General features: G+C 40.2%; 1 protein-coding gene across 1 annotated transcript; it reads left to right on the top strand.

The window, feature by feature from the left end:
* Positions 1 to 4,034: 4,034 nt before the first annotated feature.
* EIF2S2 (eukaryotic translation initiation factor 2 subunit beta) lies at positions 4,035 to 20,514 on the top strand. Its single transcript, XM_007934574.2, has 9 exons — positions 4,035 to 4,049; positions 8,518 to 8,695; positions 10,127 to 10,230; positions 13,528 to 13,663; positions 14,372 to 14,472; positions 15,096 to 15,244; positions 17,329 to 17,385; positions 19,631 to 19,716; positions 20,339 to 20,514. Exons 1-9 carry the CDS (start codon positions 4,035 to 4,037, stop codon positions 20,512 to 20,514), a joined length of 1,002 nt encoding a protein of 333 aa, XP_007932765.1.
* Positions 20,515 to 20,853: the final 339 nt, after the last annotated feature.

Raw genomic sequence — 20,853 nt, 5'->3', positions numbered from 1 at the left:
GCCTTCAACAAGATGGATTGACATGGTGGCTGCAATGATGGGCTCAAGTATAGCAGGGATCATGGAGTTGGTGCAGGATCGGGCAGCGTTTGGTTCTGCTGTGCATGGGGTCACTATGAGTCGGAAACAACTCGACGGCAGCTAACAACAACAACCCAGAGCGATCTATAGCTATAATGTAATCCCAATCTATATTCCAGCAGCATTCTTAAATGAAATGGAAAACGAATCACCAACTTTGCACAGAAACGAAAGAGACCCCAAATAAGTAAAGCATTATTGAAGAAGAAAGTAGGAGGCCTCATACTATCTGATCTCAGAACCTACTAATAGCTATGGTAGTCAAAAAAGCCTAGCACTGGTACAATGACAGACACAAAGACCAATGGAAGAGAACTGAGAATCCAGATGTAAAGCCATCCACCTACAGATAGGTAATCTTTGATAAAGGGCCAAAGTCCATTAAATGAAGAAGAGATAGTCTCTTTAACAAATGATGCTGGCAAAAATGGATGTTTGTTTGTAAGAAGATTAAACAGGACCTGTACCTCACGCTATACACAAAAAACTAACTAAAAATGGATCAAAGATCTAAATATAAAACATAAAACTATAAAGATCATGGAAAAATAGGGACAATACTAGAGGCCCTAATATATGGCATAAAAAGAATACCAAACATAACTAAAAACACACAAACAGTAGAAGATGAACTAGATAAATGGGGCCTCCTAAAAATTAAATACTATGCTCATCAAAAGACTTCTCTGAAAGAGAAGAGAAACTACAGATTGGGAAAAAGTTTTGGCTATGACATATCTGACAAGGGTCTAATCTCTGAAATTTATAAAAACTCTAATACCTCAACAACAAAAAGACAAACAATCCAATTAAAAAATGGGCAAAGGATATGAAGACACTTCACCAAAGACATTCAAGCAGCTAACACACACACGAAACGATAACAATCACTAACCATTACAGACACTCAAATCAAAACTATGATGAAATACCATTTTACCTCCATAATCTCTGACAATTATGGCACTAACTGAAAAAACAAAAAATAACAAATGTTGGTGAGGTTGTAGGGAGAGTGGAACTCATATATTGCTGGTGACAATTTAAAATAGTACATCCACTAGGAATAATAGTATGGTGCTTCCTTAAAAAGCTAGAAATAGAAATACATTCAGAAATCCCACTTGCAGGTATACAATGTAAAGAAGTAAGAGCCATGACATAAATAGACATATGCACATCCATGTTCATTGCAGCATTATCCACAATAGCAAAAGATGGAAACAACCTAAGTACCCATCAAAGGATGAATCGATAAACTGGTATATACACACAATGGAAAAACTATGCGACAATAAAGAATTATGAATCTGCAAAACATCTCACAACATGGATGAGTTTGGACGATCTTATGTTGAGTGAAATAAGTCAATTAAAAAGGACAAATAATTTAATTTAATTTTTATTATTTAAAAAAAAGAAAGAAAATCTTTACACACAGGAAAAAAAAAAAAAACCCACATTCTTTGAAGGTTCTAGGGATGGGAGAGAAAACTACTGACTAATAGAAGACATGTGTTAATAATGGTGAAGGGAAAGGCAATATACAATATAGAAGAAGTCAGCACAACATGACCAAGGCAAAGAAGACACTGGGAGGAATGAAAGAATATAGGGCACAAACAGGAGGAATACAGAGAATCATTGTGCCAAAAAGAATCGGTCAATGTTCATCCATTTCAGGAGGTGGCATACGATCAAGAACCAATGGTATTGAAGGAAGAAGTCCAAGCAGCACTGATGGAACTGGCCAAAAACAAAGCACTAGGAAGTGACGGAAGACCCATTGAGATGTTTCAACAAACAGATGAAGCACTGAAAACACTTACTTATTTATGCCAAGAAATTTGGAAGACAGCTACCTGGGCAAACAAGTGCAAGAGATCCATACTTGTGCCCAATTCTAAAGAAAGGTGATCCAACAGAATGTGGGAATTACCAAACATTATTATTTATATCCCATGGAAGTAAAATTTTGCTGAAGATAATTCAAAAACGGTTGCAGCAGTATATTAACAGGGAACTTCCAGAAATTCAATCTGGATTCAGAAGAGGATGTGGTACAAGGGATATCATTGCTGATGTCAGATAGATCTTGCCTGTAAGCAAATACCAGAAAGATATTCACCTGTGTTTCACTGACTATGCAAAGGCATTGATATTTGTGGATTGTCTCACAAAGTTGTTTGGAGGACAATAGTAGAGAACACATATTAAATGACATGAAGCTAGCCTGACACTATCAGCTAGGACGTACTGCCCTATATAAACATAAATAATTTCACAGAACAGCAACATCAGACAATGCCACTCTGGGATCAGGATGTACCAAGAGAAAAACAAGATCATTCCATAATCATATGTGAATACACACAAAAACAGAACAGTGTGCCAACAACAAAAATAAGCCCCCTATCCTGACTAAAAGGAGCCTTGGTGGCACAGTGGTTAAAGTACTTGTCTGCTAACTGAAGGGTCAGCAGTTTGAATTCAGGCACTCCTCAGGAGAAAGATGTGGCAGACTGCTTCAGTAAAGACTCACATCCTAGGAAACCCTATGAGACAGTTCTACTCTGTCCTACAGGATCACTACGAGTTGCAATGGACTGGATGGCAGTGGGTTTTTATTCTAACATGAGTGACTCTAAAACCAAAAACCAAACTACTTCCTTATAGTAGCTTTAGCCTAATTTGGTTCTTCCCTAGTTTAGATAAAACTCTTATGCAATCATAGAATTACCCCCACTTCCTAACCACATTCAATCCAGAGAAACCCTGCTTCCTTGACCTCTCCCCCAAATCAGCTCTGGTAGCATAATGGCTAAGACACTTGCCTGCTAACCAGAAGGCTGGCGGTTCAAACCCACCAGCCACTCCTCGGAAGGAAGGTTGGGCAATCCTACTTCCGTAGTGATACTGCCTTGGAAACCCAAGGAGGGGTCACTACGAGTCGGCCCCGAGTCAGTCGGGGCCAACTCGACGGCACATAACAACAACAACAACAACAACAACAAAACTCTCTAAGGCCTTTCCACACCCTCTTCTGTGATGTCCCACTGTTCCCTATGTTGTGTGTTCTCTCACACTGCAAGACTACCTTGCAGTCTTTCGCTGGAGAGCAGTGACAACAGTGAGATCTCCCTAAAGGACAGCTGCTATAATTATACAAGGGGAATTGGCACGATGCACCCATAGCTTGGAACATAAACATATCCTTTGTGGCTTCCAGAAGCTGTCTCTTATCAGGCCATTTCTCCTCAGGGGACACCTCCTCTTCTAAGTCTACGCCTAGGGATACATGGAGGAGGCACCTTTTGGTTTCCGACCTCCCAAGTGGAGATACATCACTTTAAAAAGTCTCTTGAAGTAAAATCCTTCGTGAGGTACGGACCTCCAACTCCAACTTAGAATTCTTCAAGAACTTTTTCTCACTAGTATACCCCAGGGGCAAAGTGGAGGTAGTAGCATACAAAGGTAAGTAACTTACCCACCCTAACCCAGGAGGAAAGGCCCCGAATCCTCCCTACAAACAATGCAGAACAGCGCGGTTCACAGTTCTACGAAATAATGAGGAAACCACCTAGTAAAACCGAACTTTCCCGTTGCCGCGCACTCTGACCAGCACGCACCGAACGCTGTGCTGCTGCTGCGCAAGGACCCGCCTCACGCACGCGGACTACAACTCCCGGCATGCCGAGCGCTGCGGCATCGCCTAGTAACTTGTGCCTGCCCGAGCGCTGTAGGTTGTCTCTTCCGTGCGCCTGCGCTTTGGTGGTCTCTGCGCAGGCGCATTTCCAACGCAGGAAGGAGGGGGCGGGGTGTTGTTCCCTTTCGCTGATGCAAGAACCTAGTGCGGTTGTGGGAGAGGTATCCGTAGGACCGGCGCTGCTGCCGAGGCCTGGGGCTGACCCGTCTGACTTCCCGTCCGTGCTGAGCCCACTCGATCCGCAGCCATGTCGGGGGACGAGGTGAGGGCCTGAGCCCGGGGCTAAGGACTGAGGCGGGTAGCCGAACCCACCTCAGTGTGGGAGACCGGGCCTGCGGCCTAGCAGCCGGCCGCCGCCATGTGGGGCAGCCGGGCCTAGGTGGCCCACAGAGGCAAAGCTGGCGAGGACTTCGGAGCCGCGGGCTTGGCCGCACCCTGCTCTCCTCAGGGCGGCGGCGCTGAGGCCGGTGTCTCCCGTGGCTAGCGTTTCCGGAGTGTAAAGCACACGCTGAGCCACCCGCCCTGAAGGAGGCTTGAATTCTCGGTTAATACGTCGGCTCAACGAGCTTGGGACTGGCGACCTCTGCCTTCCTTTAACTCTAACCCACCTCGCTGGATCCCGGGGGTCCAGCGAGGAGCCTCCTTCGGCTCCTGAGAGAGCGCCCTTGTTAAGAAACTTTGTAGACTGTTTTGTCCGACCCGGTTTCCTGCCCTAATTCTCATCTCAAACATTATTTCTTAAAAATAAGGGGGAGAGGGAGATAAGATTAGAGAGAAAGATCCCTCAGCCTCAAAGAGTGACTAACCCTCTGGAAAGTTTCAGGGCGGGGAGTCTCTGAGTTTCCCTTATCAGAAGAGAGCTCACAGCAACGTGAGCGGGAAGTCCGGGCTTGGAAACTGGCTGGATCTTTTCCTACCATCGTATTTGTACCTTGGCCTATTTCCCCAAAGCCCTTCTTGCCAGATTACCCCAGTTCATGTCAAATCAGACAGTTTTAAAATAAAGTTGACTTTAAGTGCTGTCAGTAGGTATTGATTAACATTTAGGGGAGACCTACCGCTTCCTAGCCAGCGCTCCCTTTCCCACCCCCGAAAAAAGAACAACTTACAAAGCATTTGTAATTCTATAAAACATTGGAGTGCTTGACCTGGCTTGTAGAGCGTTGAGGAGGGGGGAAGAGAAGAATTCTAAACTTTCTAGAGAGTTGGGTTTTGAGATGTTGTTGTTGTTGTTATGTGCCGTCGAGTCGGCCCCGACTCATAGCGACCCCTCCTTGGGTTTCCTAGGCAGTATCACTACGGAAGTAGATTGCCCCATCTTCCCCCATCTTCCTTCCAAGGAATGGCATGGGGAGTTTTTGGTTTATTGGAATAGTAATCAGGCAGTGGAAAGGCATTGGAAGGCAGAGGAGTAGTTTAGAAAGTCAAGGAAGTGTGTTTGCAGTGGGTTTGAACAGCCAGCCTTCCAGTTAGCAGTCAAGTGCCTTAGGCACTATGCCACCAGAGCTCCTCATGATTATAGGAGGCACTAGTTTAAGAGAGAAGCTGAGAGTCTGGAGGTACTTCTCCACTGGAGTTCATGATAGACATTGCCTTGGGGTACTCTTTCAGAAATTCTGAGTGGGAGTTTCTCTTTTGTGTCTGCCCATTTTTCAAGCTTCTCATAACATTTAGCAAATTCAGTACTTAGTGGAATCCATGAACCTTGGAGTGTTATTCTGTGTATGGTTTATGATAAAGTGCTCACGATGCAGTGAGGAAGGAAAAGATAACAGCTGTAATCCAAGGCAGAAACCACTGCTTGCCACAAGAGATAGAAATGGGCCATCAACACAGCAGTTTGGGGGGCTGGAGAGATCATTTCTAACAGCGGAGGGTCAGGTTTCTAAAGAAGTGCATTATGGAAGAGTGAACAGAATTTTGACAAGCAGAGATGGCAAAGCTAGCATGCCAGCAGAGGACTGTGAAGCTAATAAAGTATGAGAGCAGTTGGGCACCTTTCAGGTCTACCAGTCCAGTTTTACACATAGGAAAACTGGGCTTGAAGAAGGTTAATTTGTCAGATATCATATAGCAAGTTAGTGACAGGATTGGGATTAGAATATTGGGTTTTCACATCATGTGGGTTTGTGGGACGGGTAAGGGGGTTTTGAAAAGAAAGTTTTAAAGGGGGGGGGGGGGGAGTAATGGGTGCCATACAAAGTTTATAAAACGACTACAAAGGAAAACAATCTCTCGGAATCTTATCACTCAGAAATGACAATATTGTTGTCACAACATTTTAAGACAGATGTCTCAGTCTTCTTAAAAGGAGCTTCAAAGTTTAATGCCTTGCTTCTCTGTGGGTTTTTTTATAACTCATAACCACCTTCTTTGCTGTGGTATAGCCATAAAGTGGATTTCCTAGGTGAAGTATGATGGGAATAGGCTTCTAATTTGGTGATGTGTTTTGATCTATTGTGGGGATAATTTTTGTTGGTACCCCTTTTCCTCACCTCCAACCCAACAGAAGTTGCAAATGGAAACTTTATGCTTTTGAAGGCTTTGTTGTGAACTTAAAAAAATACTGAATTGACTCTTAATTTTCCTAAGTGCACCATCAACAATTGTTTGCTTCTCAAATCCAAACTAGTCTCATACACAAAACATTTGGAAAATAGTCATTTGATAATTTGGAAACCAGAAATCAATTTTTTTTTTTTTTTTTAAGTCAAGCCTGGCATGGCCTTGTGATGACTTTGGAGAGGTCTGCTTTGGGATCCTTATTTTGATAGTTTTCCTTATTTTTAAACTCTGCCTTGCAAGGTGGTTGTTGTTGTGCCGTCAAGTTGCCGTCGAGTCGGACCCGACTCACAGCGACCCCTCCTTGGGTTTCCGAGGCGGTATCACTAGGAAGTAGATTGCCCAACCTTCTGAGGAGTGGCTGGTGGGTCTGAATAAAAATAAGACAAGTGAGTATATGTTAAATATCCAGTACATCAACGTAATTGACAGAAATGTTAGTTATTTCAGTGTATGACTCCTGCATGTTTACTACCCTTTATTAGGCTACATCCCAACTGTTTTCCTGTAAACCTAAATGAGAACGTTTTCAGAGGATAAGGGGCAATTGTGAAGCTGTCCTCTGATGATTTCAGGATCCCTCTCATCTTTGGTCTGTCTTGCTGAATTACAGTTAAAAGACAGTATTCCAGGGAACTTGATGCTTGCAAAAATGGAATAAATTAATTGTAAGCCCTGCCAGACAACCACATTTATAGTGCTGTCTGTCCTTTTGCCAAGTCTTCCTACTTCAGGAATGAGGATGAACTGTAGCTGTATCCCTGGAACAGATTGCAGCATTCTGTGAAGGATGATCCAAGGCTCAGTAGGTCAACAATGGGGAACTCTTTTCCTCCTGGCTCTTCTATCTTAGAAGGGACTCTTCTTTAAGTTTGCCAGATAATGTTCTTCAGACTGACTGCATCTCACAATTACTTACTCATACAGTTGGATCCTTGTTAAGGTAGGAGAGAATAACTATAAAAATTTCCAGAATTCCTTGCAGATACTTCAGAATTTGATAAGGACAATAACTTCCATTCCTTATTACAGATAATAGTTTGGTTTCAGTATAGCTCAGTTTCTTTAATATACTTGGGAAAAGAAATGTACATTAATTAGAATCAATTTGGGGAATTTTTTTAAGAGTTTAATGATAAGTCTTTGAAATCAGATCATCTGAGTTAATGAAATGTCAGTGATGGGTATCAAGAGACCATGTTTTGTGAACTGTAAAATATTATATAAATTATGATGATAATTCCTGACACTTACTGAGTACTTTACGTACCAGATACTGTGTCAAGTGTTTTGCATTTATTCACTCATTAATCCTCCTAATAACCTTGTGAGGTCAATTTTGGGTCTGGTATTGATCTCCATATGAACTTGTAAGATTACGTCAAGAGTCAAGATTTGAATATAGTCGGTTGGGCTCCAGAATCTGTGCTCTTAAACACTTTACTACACTGCAGCAGCAGATCATTGGGAAAACGCTAAATTTAAGAATAGTAGGATGTGAATTAAGATTAGTCAGGGGTTCAGGAAAGAAGTGCTTGGGCTTTGATCTAATTCTGTTTGACTACAAAGTCTTCACTCTTTTTACTCTACGAGACTTCTGCCCTATGTTGTTTAAACTGTTAGGTGTAAAGGAACTGTTTTCCAAGTGATCAGTGGAAACAGATCCACCTACAAGTTACGGTTTTTCCCTTTTTCTATAGTAGATATTACATAAGATAACTTTTACTGTTGTTTCTGAAACAAAAAGCAGAGTAAAATGGTCCTGTTACTCAGAGATTTGCTATATGAAGGGTTGCTGATGGATTTCTTTAAAAGCTGGTCAGAGCTTTATGATTTAAAAGATTTTTTAAATCAGATCGATACAGTTCATTCATAAAATCTCCACATTTGCTCATGAAGCTAAATGCTACGTTCCTATATTTATGATACATTAATTATAAATTAAAAGGCCTGTGTGCACATTTCAGACACTCAAACCCAGGTAGTAACAGTATGAGTAAAGTTGGATGGACAGTTTATTTTGGGGGTTAAAATCTGTTTTTGGTGCCTTAAATGTACCTACTTTTGAGAGAGTGCCTCTTGAGCAGACAGCATATTTTGTATGTGAGCATCATTAAAAACAATCACTTGCTCCCTTTTTTTTAAATTTATTTTTGTCTTTTAAACAGATGATCTTTGACCCTACTATGAGCAAGAAGAAAAAGAAGAAGAAGAAGCCCTTTATGTTAGACGAGGAAGGGGATGCGCAGACAGAAGAAACCCAGCCTTCAGAAATGAAAGAAGTGGAGCCAGAGCCAACTGAGGACAAAGACGTGGAAGCTGATGAAGAGGATAGTAGGAAAAAAGGTGAGCGGTTGGTGTGAGAGGGTCACTACTGTTGTCAGAAATCTGGTTCTCTTCCATCAGTGTTGGATTTTGTGCTTGCAGTAACTTCTCATCCTGGTAGGGCTGTTCCGATGAAGTCAAAGCCATTAACTGTGTATGCACTAGGCCTTGCCAGATTTCTGATAGGCTTGTTCCTGGTAAATTCCCACTGAATTCCCAAGTTGCAGAGATGATGAAACCTCCATCATTCCAGGGCTGATTTTCCAGTCTAACCTGTCAGGGCTCTTCTCCAGCTATAATGATTGCTTTGGAATGTAGGCAGGAAAATTTGGCCCAAGATAGGCAGTTTTGTGTCTTAGCAGGTCTGAAAAATATATAGAAGAGATTAAAATTACAGCCTAAAATGTCTGGAGCTTTGTTATTTATGCTTCTCCTCTAACCGGGACACAATTTGACTATTTGAGAGAAATAAATATTTCTGTGAACATATTGTCTGTTAAATATTAGACACTGTTGGGGAGAGAGAGAACTAACATTTATTGAGCATCTACCTTGTGTTAAGTATCTTGTACGTGTTCACAAACTTGAAAGGGAAATCATTCCTGTTGTAGCAAAACAAAATTAATTCATAAATAGCTCCTTTGAAAGTTTTGTAGCCGAGACATCCTAAAATATTCCTAGTGTACAATAGGACAGAACAAATGGAGAATTTATTGAACTTACTAAATAATTCTTTAATAGTAGTTAAGTTTCATTGTTATTCATATTTACTATTCAGCCTCATTAATGAATGGAACAGGGTTTTTGTCAATTGATTAATCAATTAGGATTTAGATGAAATATCTAATAGGGAGATAGACAAGCAAGCTAGTAATACATATGTAATGTGGGGTGAGCACAAGGTATCTTGGAGGGTTATCTAACTTAGCTGTGGGGAGGAAGGGATGAGGTTTAGGATTCTGTAAGAAGAGGGTAAGAGCTATGTGGGAAGGGCCCACGTGAAGACCTAGAAGTGAGAGACCACACTGCACTTGGAACTGGAAGTCTTTCAGGGGCTGGTGCCTGAGATTGAGGTGTAGGGTGTGAGGGAGTAGGTAGAAGTAGAGAGAGAAAGGTGGACAATCCTGGAAACTATGTTAGAGCCCTAACTTTGTCCTGGGGGCAGTAGGGAGCATTGAAGGTAGCTCCCCATTCCATGAGGAATGACATGATTTAATTTACTAAATAAATTTTCCTGATATGGTCCCATAACCAGATTTTTCAATTTACAAAGCTTTCCATTGACCTGCTGTTGGGTTTTTCAGACCATAACTTTTGTGGTTGTACAGGAACTACTGTACTGATTAAAATTTGATCTTGTAATAGTTGAAATGTGTTAGCTTAACTCATAATTTGATGTTTGCTTTTGCTAGTTGTTGTTAATAATTGATAATCCTGATCTGCCCTTTTTAGATGCTTCTGATGATCTAGATGACTTGAACTTTTTTAACCAAAAGAAAAAGAAGAAAAAAACAAAAAAGATATTCGATATTGATGAAGCTGAAGAAGGTGTAAAGGTAGTATTTAGTATCTATTGCTTGCTTGTTAAAGGTAAAATTTGACCTCTTGAAGGGCTGCTAATGGCTGCTGCTGATGTTTCTCCTCCTTTGTCTCATCTCTTACTAGCTTTGCTTTTTGTTACTAAGCACTTAATCACCACTGTTAAGTCCATTTTCTTGGTAGTGTGTCCAACTGGATATCCTAAAGGACATGGTACAAGTCATATCCATTGTAAAGTGCCATTAAGATGATCACAAAATGTTCCTTGTCCTTTATCATACTGACATTGTTTGGCTGATTAGAGATTGCTGTGAGTCAGAAATTCTGTGGAGCAAATATTCCTATAGTTTCTTCTGTTCAACATATGGTAGACTGTTAAATATACATAAACTTATGTGTGTACCTCTAAGCAGCAAAGAATGAATCCCAGCCTGTCGTGGCTGGTGGCTGATAACTGGCCTGTAGGTGAACTGGCTTGTTTAGCTAGTTCCATGTTCTCTGATCTTGTAGGGAGTTTGGCCCTTGAATTGTTCTGACTTATTACTGGATTGATCTCTAATACTAATAATTCAGAAATGTTTTGAACAAGGAATAGATAGATACGTGATAGGTGGAAAGAGGACGGGTAGAAGGAACAGGAGCATTTTCATATTTATTTCTTGTATTTGAAATACTCTTCAATGATATCCTTGGCTTGAGATTCTTTGCTGTAGTCCTTAACCATACAACTGCAACCACCCACTTTACAGAGGGCTACCTACCTCTCTAGTTTCCTGTTATCAGCCTTAATCAGATTGATTTGGTGTTAAACACAAGGGCCTCCGCCAACTGGACATACACATGATCAGCACAGTTGGATTCAAGCACGCAAAGATAGGCCTGGCTCTTGGCTAAGGCTTTGGCAGTTTTGCCAGATCCACAGGCTAGGCCATCATGGATGAGGGAGGTCTTTAGCACCTCTTGTAAAGCAGTATTAATGTCCATTACACCTCCAGCAGCAAGGCCTTCCTCGACCATGGCAGTGGATGGGTGAGCCGAATCTTGAATGCACCCAGGCTTCCTCTGCACAACTCGGCGGCAGCAGGGAAAGAGAGCCCAAATTTTTCTTTGGTAAATAGCTTATTTGTTCAAACCCAAGTAAATAAGAGTGTATCCCACATGTAGCAGGAAATGTGTACTATAAATTCACTGAATTTTGGAAACCGTGCTACGGTTTTGATAACTTGATTAATTCAAGTATGTATTGGTGATGTTAGTGAGTCCAGTGTTGTGTGTACTGATTGCAAGGGACACTGAAATTAATAAGCTATTTTCTCTGTTTTCAGAGATACTTTAGTTCAGAGATAATTTAAAGCGTCCTTTAAAACAATGATCTCACCTAGATTCATCTTGTTCTCTACCTGCTGGGACTGTCTTCTTCTTTTCCTGCCATTGTAGGGAAATTGAGAAAGAAGAAAGCTCAGATTGTACTGAACAGATGGGAATTAAATTTACTGGGTAACAAGGTGACATACCTGATATATACCACAGAAAGTCTTTGTCAACAAGGTATTGGTAATAATTCTCGACTCCTCTAGTAGCTTTTTTGTTCTCAAGGGTGAATTATAAACTCTACTCTTAATAAATAAAGTGCTTAGATGCTCTTACACTGCTATTCAAGTCATAAGAGGATGTTATAAGTGTCCTGTGCACCATGCAAGACATGGATGTTTACTTGAAACCAGAGTGTTTGGAAGTCTTGGGTTACTCTGCCACCTGAATGTTCAGACCACAGTGGGGTTTTGGATGTAAGGTGCCTGCCATTAGGAAACTACTTTCTGGTTTCCTGTGCCTTTGACTGTGTCTTGGTCTCAGAACAGAGCTTCGAACTGGTTCAGTCATGGCCGACACAGTGAAATCAGAACCACCTGAATTGGTAAAATGTGAGTGCACCAGAATGAAAACTGGAACAGGAGAAAATTACAGGTCAAAGCTCTGGAATGGGAGACTCAGAAGAGGTGTAATGAACCCTTTCCGGAGCCTGACACAGTAGATTGATTATCGCCAGGACTATGGAAAGTATTTCAAAGCAGTGCAGTCAGCTGCCATCTTTGAGCCAGGTATTGCTGTTTCCAACTCTTCTGGTCAAGAGATTCGGTTGCTGTGTGGCATACACATTGCCACTGCACATTAAGAGGAGATTAAGTTTCTAACAGGGCATTGACCAGTAATTTTTCCTGTTCCATTCATTATTCTGGTATACCCGCATTTTACAAATTCAGGGCTGTTCTGATTTTGCTTCATCAGCTATGACTGACCCAGTTAGAAATAGTTCAGAGCCCTGGTTTAGAAGTAGAATAAATAATGGTATAGCACTAGAAGCTGGGTAGTGTGTGCTAGTTTATATTCTGCCTCTCCCAAGTTTAGAGACTAGGCTAATATTTGGTTTCCTGTTTGTGTGGTATATAGCTAATAACATGGACTGATTGGCCTTTGATAGCACACCTGGCACCAGACTACATAGTTTGTAGCCTAGATTTGGGGTCCAAATCTAGAGCTTCATTTACTACCACCATTCCAACATTTTCTTCCTGCTAATAAGATGTCTGAAATTACTGTAGTCATTGTAACAGTAGTTCAGGATGTAGGCACACAAAAAAATATAGATATTAATAGGTAATTTTGATAGCATATTTTGGGGATAAGCTGGTTAGAGGGAGAGATTACCTGCAGACTGAGACTGGCCCTTTCCACTTTTCTGAGGTGTTTCATGAATCATTTCTAGTCCAATATATGCCCTGTTTACCTCCATGCTTACAGCAGCTAATCTTGGAGCCAAGCTTTACTGTATCTCCATCCATTTATCATGTGACCTTAATTTTTCCTGGGTTATACATTTCTCTCTTTCATGAAATCATGTATTGAAGTGATTCCCAAAGATCTCCATGGTCAGTACCAGACTGACTGCATCAGAATCACTTAGAAACATCTTTAAAATTCTCTTGAACTTCATTCCTACTGAAGAATGCCATCATAAGATTTAGGAATCGTTTAAATTTACCAGGTGATTCTGAAAGTAGCCTAGTTCAGAAACATGGAAAATGATTAGAATCACTAAGATCTTAAGGCCAGAGAATAAAGAGAGAGAGACAAATTCCACAAGTGTCTTAAGGAATGGCATGAGTCTGTCTAAACCGTACTGGCCCACCCTATTTCTTATCTGTAATTTCAATTTTGAATATTTGATTTTTTTTCCTTTAAACATTGCTAGGTCATGTTATGTTTTATAAAAGGATAGTCCCAATATCAAAATACTGCTATGTCACATTTCTTAGGATCTTAAGATTGAAAGTGATGTTCAAGAGCCAGCTGAACCAGAGGATGACCTTGACATTATGCTTGGCAATAAAAAGAAGAAAAAGAAGAATGTCAAGTTCCCAGATGAGGATGAAATACTGGAGAAAGATGAAGGTAACACTGGGGACTCAGCACGTCATTTCTAGGTTACTTGGGAGTTGGGCCTACTCTCTTCGATATGCTCCTTTTTTATTCTTTCCTGCTCTTTATCTCCATGGCTTGATAATGGAAGCTGAAGGGAAAATAGTATTTAACTTGATAATGACAGTTAATAATTTCATTGGAAAAGAGTTTAACAGTTGTGGTTATATTGAAAACTTAGTGATTCAGACTATTGGGTAAATTACTGTAGCGGAATTTTAAATGATGCTTTTAGAAAGTTTTAAAATGTTTGGTTGAAAGTATGGTTTTATTTCTAAGTGCTTTGGGGTCTTTAGAGAATGTTCATATAGTTGGCAGATGGGTTTTTATGGGTATAGATGTTTCTGGAGTGCTTCAAAACAGTTGGACTCTCTCTATCCTAATGCAGTATTTTATCTTGTGTTTGTTAAATCAAGAAACATTTCAGTTTGTCTGTGTTATCACAGATTCCTAGTCTAAAAATTCTACGAAGGGCCTCTTTTGAAAGCCATACCATCCCTGTAAGGAAAAAGGGAGCTTTTGTAGGGTTTGATACCTATGCTTGAGGCTACTGATTTTGTGTATAATTGTGGGAGGGAAGGCAAATACCTTAGAAACTTTTATGTCTCCCGATCTGCCTCTGCTCCCTTTTTTGTTACTGTAGCAGGGCCACCCCTCATTTTCAGTCTTTGTTATCTGCAGCTTTAGAAGATGAAGACAGCAAAAAAGATGATGGTATCTCATTCAGTAACCAGACAGGCCCTGCTTGGGCAGGCTCCGAAAGAGACTACACATATGAGGAGGTATGACAAGTTCTGTTTTGAAAGGAGGCTAAGCTGTTCACTAGAGCTCAGAGAAAAGTGAGATAGATGTTCCCCCAGACATCTGAATTAGGACCATTGAGGTACAAATATTAGTGAAATAGACCCAGAGTGGTGAGGTCATGCAACAGGGAATAACATTTCCTGGTGCCCACCTGTGGGCATTGTACCTAGAGTATAGCAGTTACTGTAGTGTGCCCACTGTCCCTACCCGAGTCAACTTCTGGGGGCATGGAGCCGTCTGGAAATCATGGGGTGGGGGGGGCAGTGATGACATGGAGGGGCTAATTTAAGGCCAGAGTAGGTTGGAGCTTGCTTATTTGAACATTCCTGAATCTTACTTTCCATATGCCCATACATTTTCCCATAGAAGCAGCAGACTGAGTAGGGGCTTATTCATCCATTTGACTTTGAACAAGGAATGGCCTAGCCTCCATAGTGTATCAGATCCTGGTGGGGATGTGGATTGAGTCCCTGCTCTTAGGAGCTCCCAGGAAATGTAGTGTATGTTTAGTGAAAAGTGAACTTTATGCTGTTGAAAGGGTAAAGCATATTATACTCCTGATACTACTAAGAATGTAATGATTATCACTTTATCTCTATAGTTACTGAATCGAGTGTTCAACATCATGAGGGAAAAGAATCCAGATATGGTTGCTGGAGAGAAAAGGAAATTTGTCATGAAACCTCCACAGGTTGTCCGAGTAGGAACCAAGAAAACATCTTTTGTCAACTTTACAGATATCTGTAAACTGTAAGTTGATTAATGGAAAGGTTTCTTTCCAAACGCCAGGTTGTCAGTGGTTTTCAGTATGCTCAGAGTCCTTATTGTGGACTTCACTGCAGGTGGAAAAAGAGGTAGAGGTTGGGGTTTAGAGAGGTTATAGTTCAAGTCTGTCATTTCTTTCAAGTCATGGGCTCCAGAGCTCACTTTATCAGGGCATCAAGAGGTGAGAGAGTATAATAATGCTGACCCATAAGAGTAGATCCTAATCAGAAGGACTGAAGAGTGAAGACATTGGAAAGCTCAGGTGAGAAGGCTCATCTAGCTTGAGTTGGGCCTGTCTGGCCCCCAGTGAGCTCTGAGAAAGTGGCTGAATTTGGTGTGCCTCTTCCTTGGATGGTTATTGCCAGGACAAAGTGGAAGTTTCTGCTTTCTCACTCAGTATCACATTCCACACCTGTGTTACTCCCAGATCACTGTCGGGGCTTGGCTTTTCTCAGAGCTCCTCATCTGCATCTTTGCTGGCAGGTTCATTAGGTCATCTGATCTTACCTACTATTTGTTCTTCAGTTTCGTAAGTGACACATGCTTATTGCAGAAAAAGAAAATGAATGGTAAACGAGATAATAATCACCCAAAATCCCATTGCCTAGGTAACTACTTGTTTCCACTACTTGTTGTTATTTGCCGTCAAGTTGGCCACGACTCATAGCGACCCCTCCTTGGGTTTCCGAGGCAGTATCACTACAGAAGTAGATTGCCGCATCTTCCTTCTGAGGAGTGGCTGGTGCATTTGAACTGCCAGTTGGCACTATGCTATCAGGGATCCGGTTTCTACTACTTAGTAGGCATTTTTTAAAATATTTTTGACTTTTTTTTTGGCTGATAATAATAGTAGTATATATGTGCTCATTTTTAAAAGAAAATATAGACATGCTAAACAAAACGAAAAATCATCTATAAAGTTTCCCATTGAGATAAAAAAAACCATTGTTTTTATCTTTGTATATAGCTAGTTTAGTGCACAGAAATATTTTTAAATAAATTTGTATCAAACCCATTTTTATTTTTTTAATGTTATGAAACTTTTACCTGTGTCATTAAAGAGTCTTCATAAGTGTTTATAATGGCTACACAGTATATTTTAACTGTTTCTTAAAGGTGAACATGGTCGTTCTAAAGTATTAGAGGCAGAGCTTCGGGAAACATCCTTATACATCTTTGCTGAGTCAAAAGGAACAGATCTTTTTATGGCAAACACTGGCAAATTGCTGTCCAGCAGTGTAGGAGCTTAACTCTTATATTTTCACCAACTCTGTCTCATTACATTTTGGGGGAAAATACCTGTTTTTAAAATTATAGTAGTACTGCCTGCTTGTTAGAACAAGTTCAAATAGTGTCAAGGTATATGAAAATTAAAATATTGAATGGCATTGCTCTGTATTTTTTTTCCTTTCATATATGTATATTTCCTTTTATAGTTACATAGAAGGACCCATCTTGTTCTCAAAAGCAGGATTGTACACCATTGAATAGATACACCATAATTTATTTAACCAGTCCTCAGTTGGTGAATATTTAAGCTACTTCTAAGGTCCCTCCATTATAAACGTTTCCATGAAATACTTGTGTGTGAGAGTCTGACTTATAAATGAAATATTTCAAACAGGAAATACTTAAGAATTAGCATAATAAACACCCCAATACGACACCTAGGTTTGGTGAATATAGCCATTTTGACACATTTCCTTCAGATCTTTGTATTCTTAAAAAAGGGGGTTTTACAGTTAAAATTACAGCCCTGTTTGTATCTCTTTCTAATCCCTTTCTTCCTTCCCAGAGGAAGATACTATCTCCTAAGTTCAGGTTTACCTTTCCTGTCTGTGTTTCTAAATATTACTCATATGTACGTATTCATAAAAAACAAATAATACTGTTTTATGGGCTTTAAAATGTAATGTATGTATTACCAAAGTCTGAATTGAACTGTGCACTGGAATTCATCTAATAGCTGAGTAGTTGGAGATTAAAAACAGTAAACAGGACAGCTTTTTTAGAAATTTGGCCATATTTCCATGAAAGAGGAGGTTTGTGTATTCTACTTTCTTTTTCAGATTGCATCGTCAGCCCAAACATCTCCTTGCGTTTTTATTGGCTGAATTGGGTACAAGGTAAGAAACTATATTCACATTTATATACAGTATTGTATATGTAACATGCATCAAAAACATTCACCTGATTATCAGAGGGGCTTTAGCCAACAAAGTAATGAAATCACTTTATTTCTGTGGAAGAGCTTGGGTGCTTAGTAGAAGTAGGTACGGGGTTGACAGCATCTCATCTGAATAGGCCTGTTAGTGTAACTGGAGTGAGCACCATGGCCCTGCCATGTTTAGAATTTTTTGTCAGTAATTTAAACTCTTGGGTCTTTTTTAGAGCAAATATTTGATGCTTTCCAATTTCAGAGGAAGTCAGAATTTTTTTCTAACTTAATAGTCCATTGAAATCCAGCTTGTAAACTGATGAGTGGCATGACAGCAACCATTGAAACAGGGATCAGTGATTAAATAGCTGCTCTCCCCTATCTTCAGGGCTTACTTGTTGAGGGCTTTGTACATTCAAGGAGGCTAGGACCCCACAGAGCCCATCTCCATGAGTTTGACTGCAAGTGCTAAGTCCCTCTCAAAAAGATAAGAGTTATGCTGTAATGATGACTAACATCTGTAGAGCACCAGACTCTGTGCCAAGTGCTTATTTTGGTATCATCTCAATCTCAGTCCTGTGAAGCAGAAACCATTATCTCTATCTTGTAGATTAGGAAATGGGTTCAGTGAAGTTGTAGATGTTCACATAGCTAGTTAGTGATACAGTCAAGATGAAAGCTAAAGTCTGCCTATCTCTGGAGCCTAAGCTCTTAAAAGGCAAAATGCCTTTGACTCACTGGCAGTATAATTATGGTGTTCTGTCTTCCTATTTTCCAGAAGCCTAGTTTATTGTAACAACAAACTGCATTTGCTGTGGGTTTAAGGAGTAATTTACTTGACCTGTGGTGGATAAAGGAGCCCAGTGGTGCAGTGGTTAAGCACTCAGTTGTGAATTGAAAGGTTAGCAGTTTGAATGCACCAGCCGCTCTGCGGGAGAAAGATACTTCATAAAGATTATAGCCTTGGAAACCCTATGGGGCAGTTCTGTGCTATAGTTCTGCTGTGAATCAGAATTGACTCAGTGGCAGTGGGTCTGTACTTGGTTTGTGGTGGATATTTAAGTTTTTTTCTGGAGGACTTGCGTACAACTATTGTATATTTTGAACTTGGATAAATTAATGAAGGAGCAAAAGCTAGCAGTGTATTTTTCTGTCTCTCAGAATCCACGATTTTTATAGAGGTGGGGTAGATTATAACAAGTTGTGGCCAATGAACTTATGGTTAGTGGGTTAAATAGTCTATAATAGGAGGCTGTTGAAACCTCAATTTCTTTTGACAAACAGTGAATGAAAAATAATTCCTATAAACCGTGGAAATCACCGTAGCCTAGAGATTGAAGGGTTGTGGTCCTTGAGAATGGTGCTGTTATGTTAAACCCTTGTAAATAAAGGAGAATCACAGGCGAGGTTCTTAAAAGGTCAGTTTTATGATGAGGTACAGAACAAATACAAACTTAACTCCACCTGGCTGAATTTTGTAATTTTCAACAGGTGATACTATCTAGCATACACCTTTGTTTTTCAAAAGTCCTTGTCCATAGCGCTTCTTAAAAAGTTTCACATTGTGTCATTGACACTTGTGGGCTGCCATATATATGTGTATATATATATATATATATATGTATATATATATGTGTGTGTGTGTGTGTGTGTATATATATATATATATGTATATATATATGTGACTGTTTGAGATACAATTCACATATTTAAAGTGTGTAATTCAATGGTTTTTAATACATTCAGAGTTGTTTAAACCATCTCCACAACAATTTTAAGATGTTTTCATAAACTATACTTTTAACCATAACTGAATCAAAATACTTGGTGCTTAGAATTTTTTATTTGTGTAGCCCCTTTCGTATTTTATCTGTAGTCCCCTCACTGCTGATGCAGATGGTGAACACTCAGTAAAAGTTTGTTTTCCTTTGTTGAATAAATGGGTTGTCACAATTAAGGAATCAATTTGTATAGTACTTAAAATGCAGCAAATACAATTATTGTCACTTAATTGGTTAAAATTGAATTTAATGTTAGGAAATTTGGGTAGGTCATCAGGCACCTTTTAAAAAGCAAGAGAAGTTGGGTAGTACAGCACAACTCTGGAACTACAACATCAAGTATCTTCTGAATTCATTACATACAGAAGTTCTGGGATTTGGTTCCTTACAGGAAAAATTGTTTTAATGGAGACATTTTGCTTTCTTTTATAGTGGTTCTATAGATGGTAATAACCAACTTGTAATCAAAGGAAGATTCCAACAGAAACAGATAGAAAATGTCTTGAGAAGATATATCAGTAAGTGTTTGACTTAATTTCATTATGTCACTCTAAATGTTCTCATCAGACTGGTCACTGAAGAGAGCCATTTGTTGATAGTTTGTAATGAGCCTAGAAAAGCTGCCCTTTGTAAAGATTGGGGGAGATGATAGTGAAAGGGAGGTAGCTCTAGAGCACTAATGAGATCAGGAGAGGGGTTTGGATTTCCTAAGCAGGCCCAGCTGATGGAACCTGCTGGTTGGTTCAAGGGATGCAGGCCAAGTCAGAAAAACTTGTGTTTCAGGCATGGCTTGATCCCTTTGTTACTTTCCTAATCATTTAAAATTGGCATGTCTGTTTCCACCTAGGAGGGTAAGTTCGTTCCTTGATTGACTCTCCTATAGGCAGAACCAGGAATAGGCACCTGGCAAGCTTTCTTGCCTCTTTGGGCAGTTGGACTCTTTCAACCTGTTTTTCAGGGCAGCCTTTGTTTTCTTACCCTCAAAATAGCTAAGCTTAGCTAAGCTTCACTGGTCTGGATTCCCAGATACCCTGTTGTCTTAGCCTAAGCTTGTTGAGTTCAGAGTAGAATATGTATTTCAGAGGAGGAAATCTCTGGCTCAGTGCAGCCACCAAATGCTGTGTGTTGCTCTTCCTACAGAGGAGTATGTCACCTGTCACACGTGCCGATCACCGGACACAATCCTGCAGAAGGACACCCGGCTTTATTTCTTACAGTGCGAAACTTGTCACTCTCGATGCTCTGTTGCCAGCATCAAAACTGGCTTCCAGGCCGTCACAGGCAAGCGAGCACAGCTGCGTGCCAAAGCTAACTAATTTGCTAATCACCATGATTTTGGGAAATGTGTTGTGGAGGTTTGGCTGGACAGGTTTACCACCAGAGTGGATATACCATTGTATTAACAAGATAGAAAAGCTGCCAAGTTCTTTGGCGTGTGGTTGGTTGGCCTGGGAAATCCTTGCAAGATGCAGATGCTCAAGCTCATTGCCTACTTTAACAACTGTCAGAGAAACATGATATGGGGTAAGGAGGTGCTTTTTTAAAATCATTCATAGACTTCTGTAAAATGCAAGATAAATTAAAGTTATTATAACAGTGATTCTTTCAATTTGGTCTGTCCTTTAGTTTTCTTTATATAAAAATTATGCTCGGTG

This window comes from Orycteropus afer, unplaced genomic scaffold, assembly GCF_000298275.1.
Source record: "Orycteropus afer afer isolate SDZICR_OR568_19922 unplaced genomic scaffold, OryAfe1.0 scaffold00020, whole genome shotgun sequence".
Lineage (NCBI taxonomy): Eukaryota > Metazoa > Chordata > Mammalia > Tubulidentata > Orycteropodidae > Orycteropus > Orycteropus afer.
This window is presented reverse-complemented; position numbering and strand designations above follow the sequence as displayed.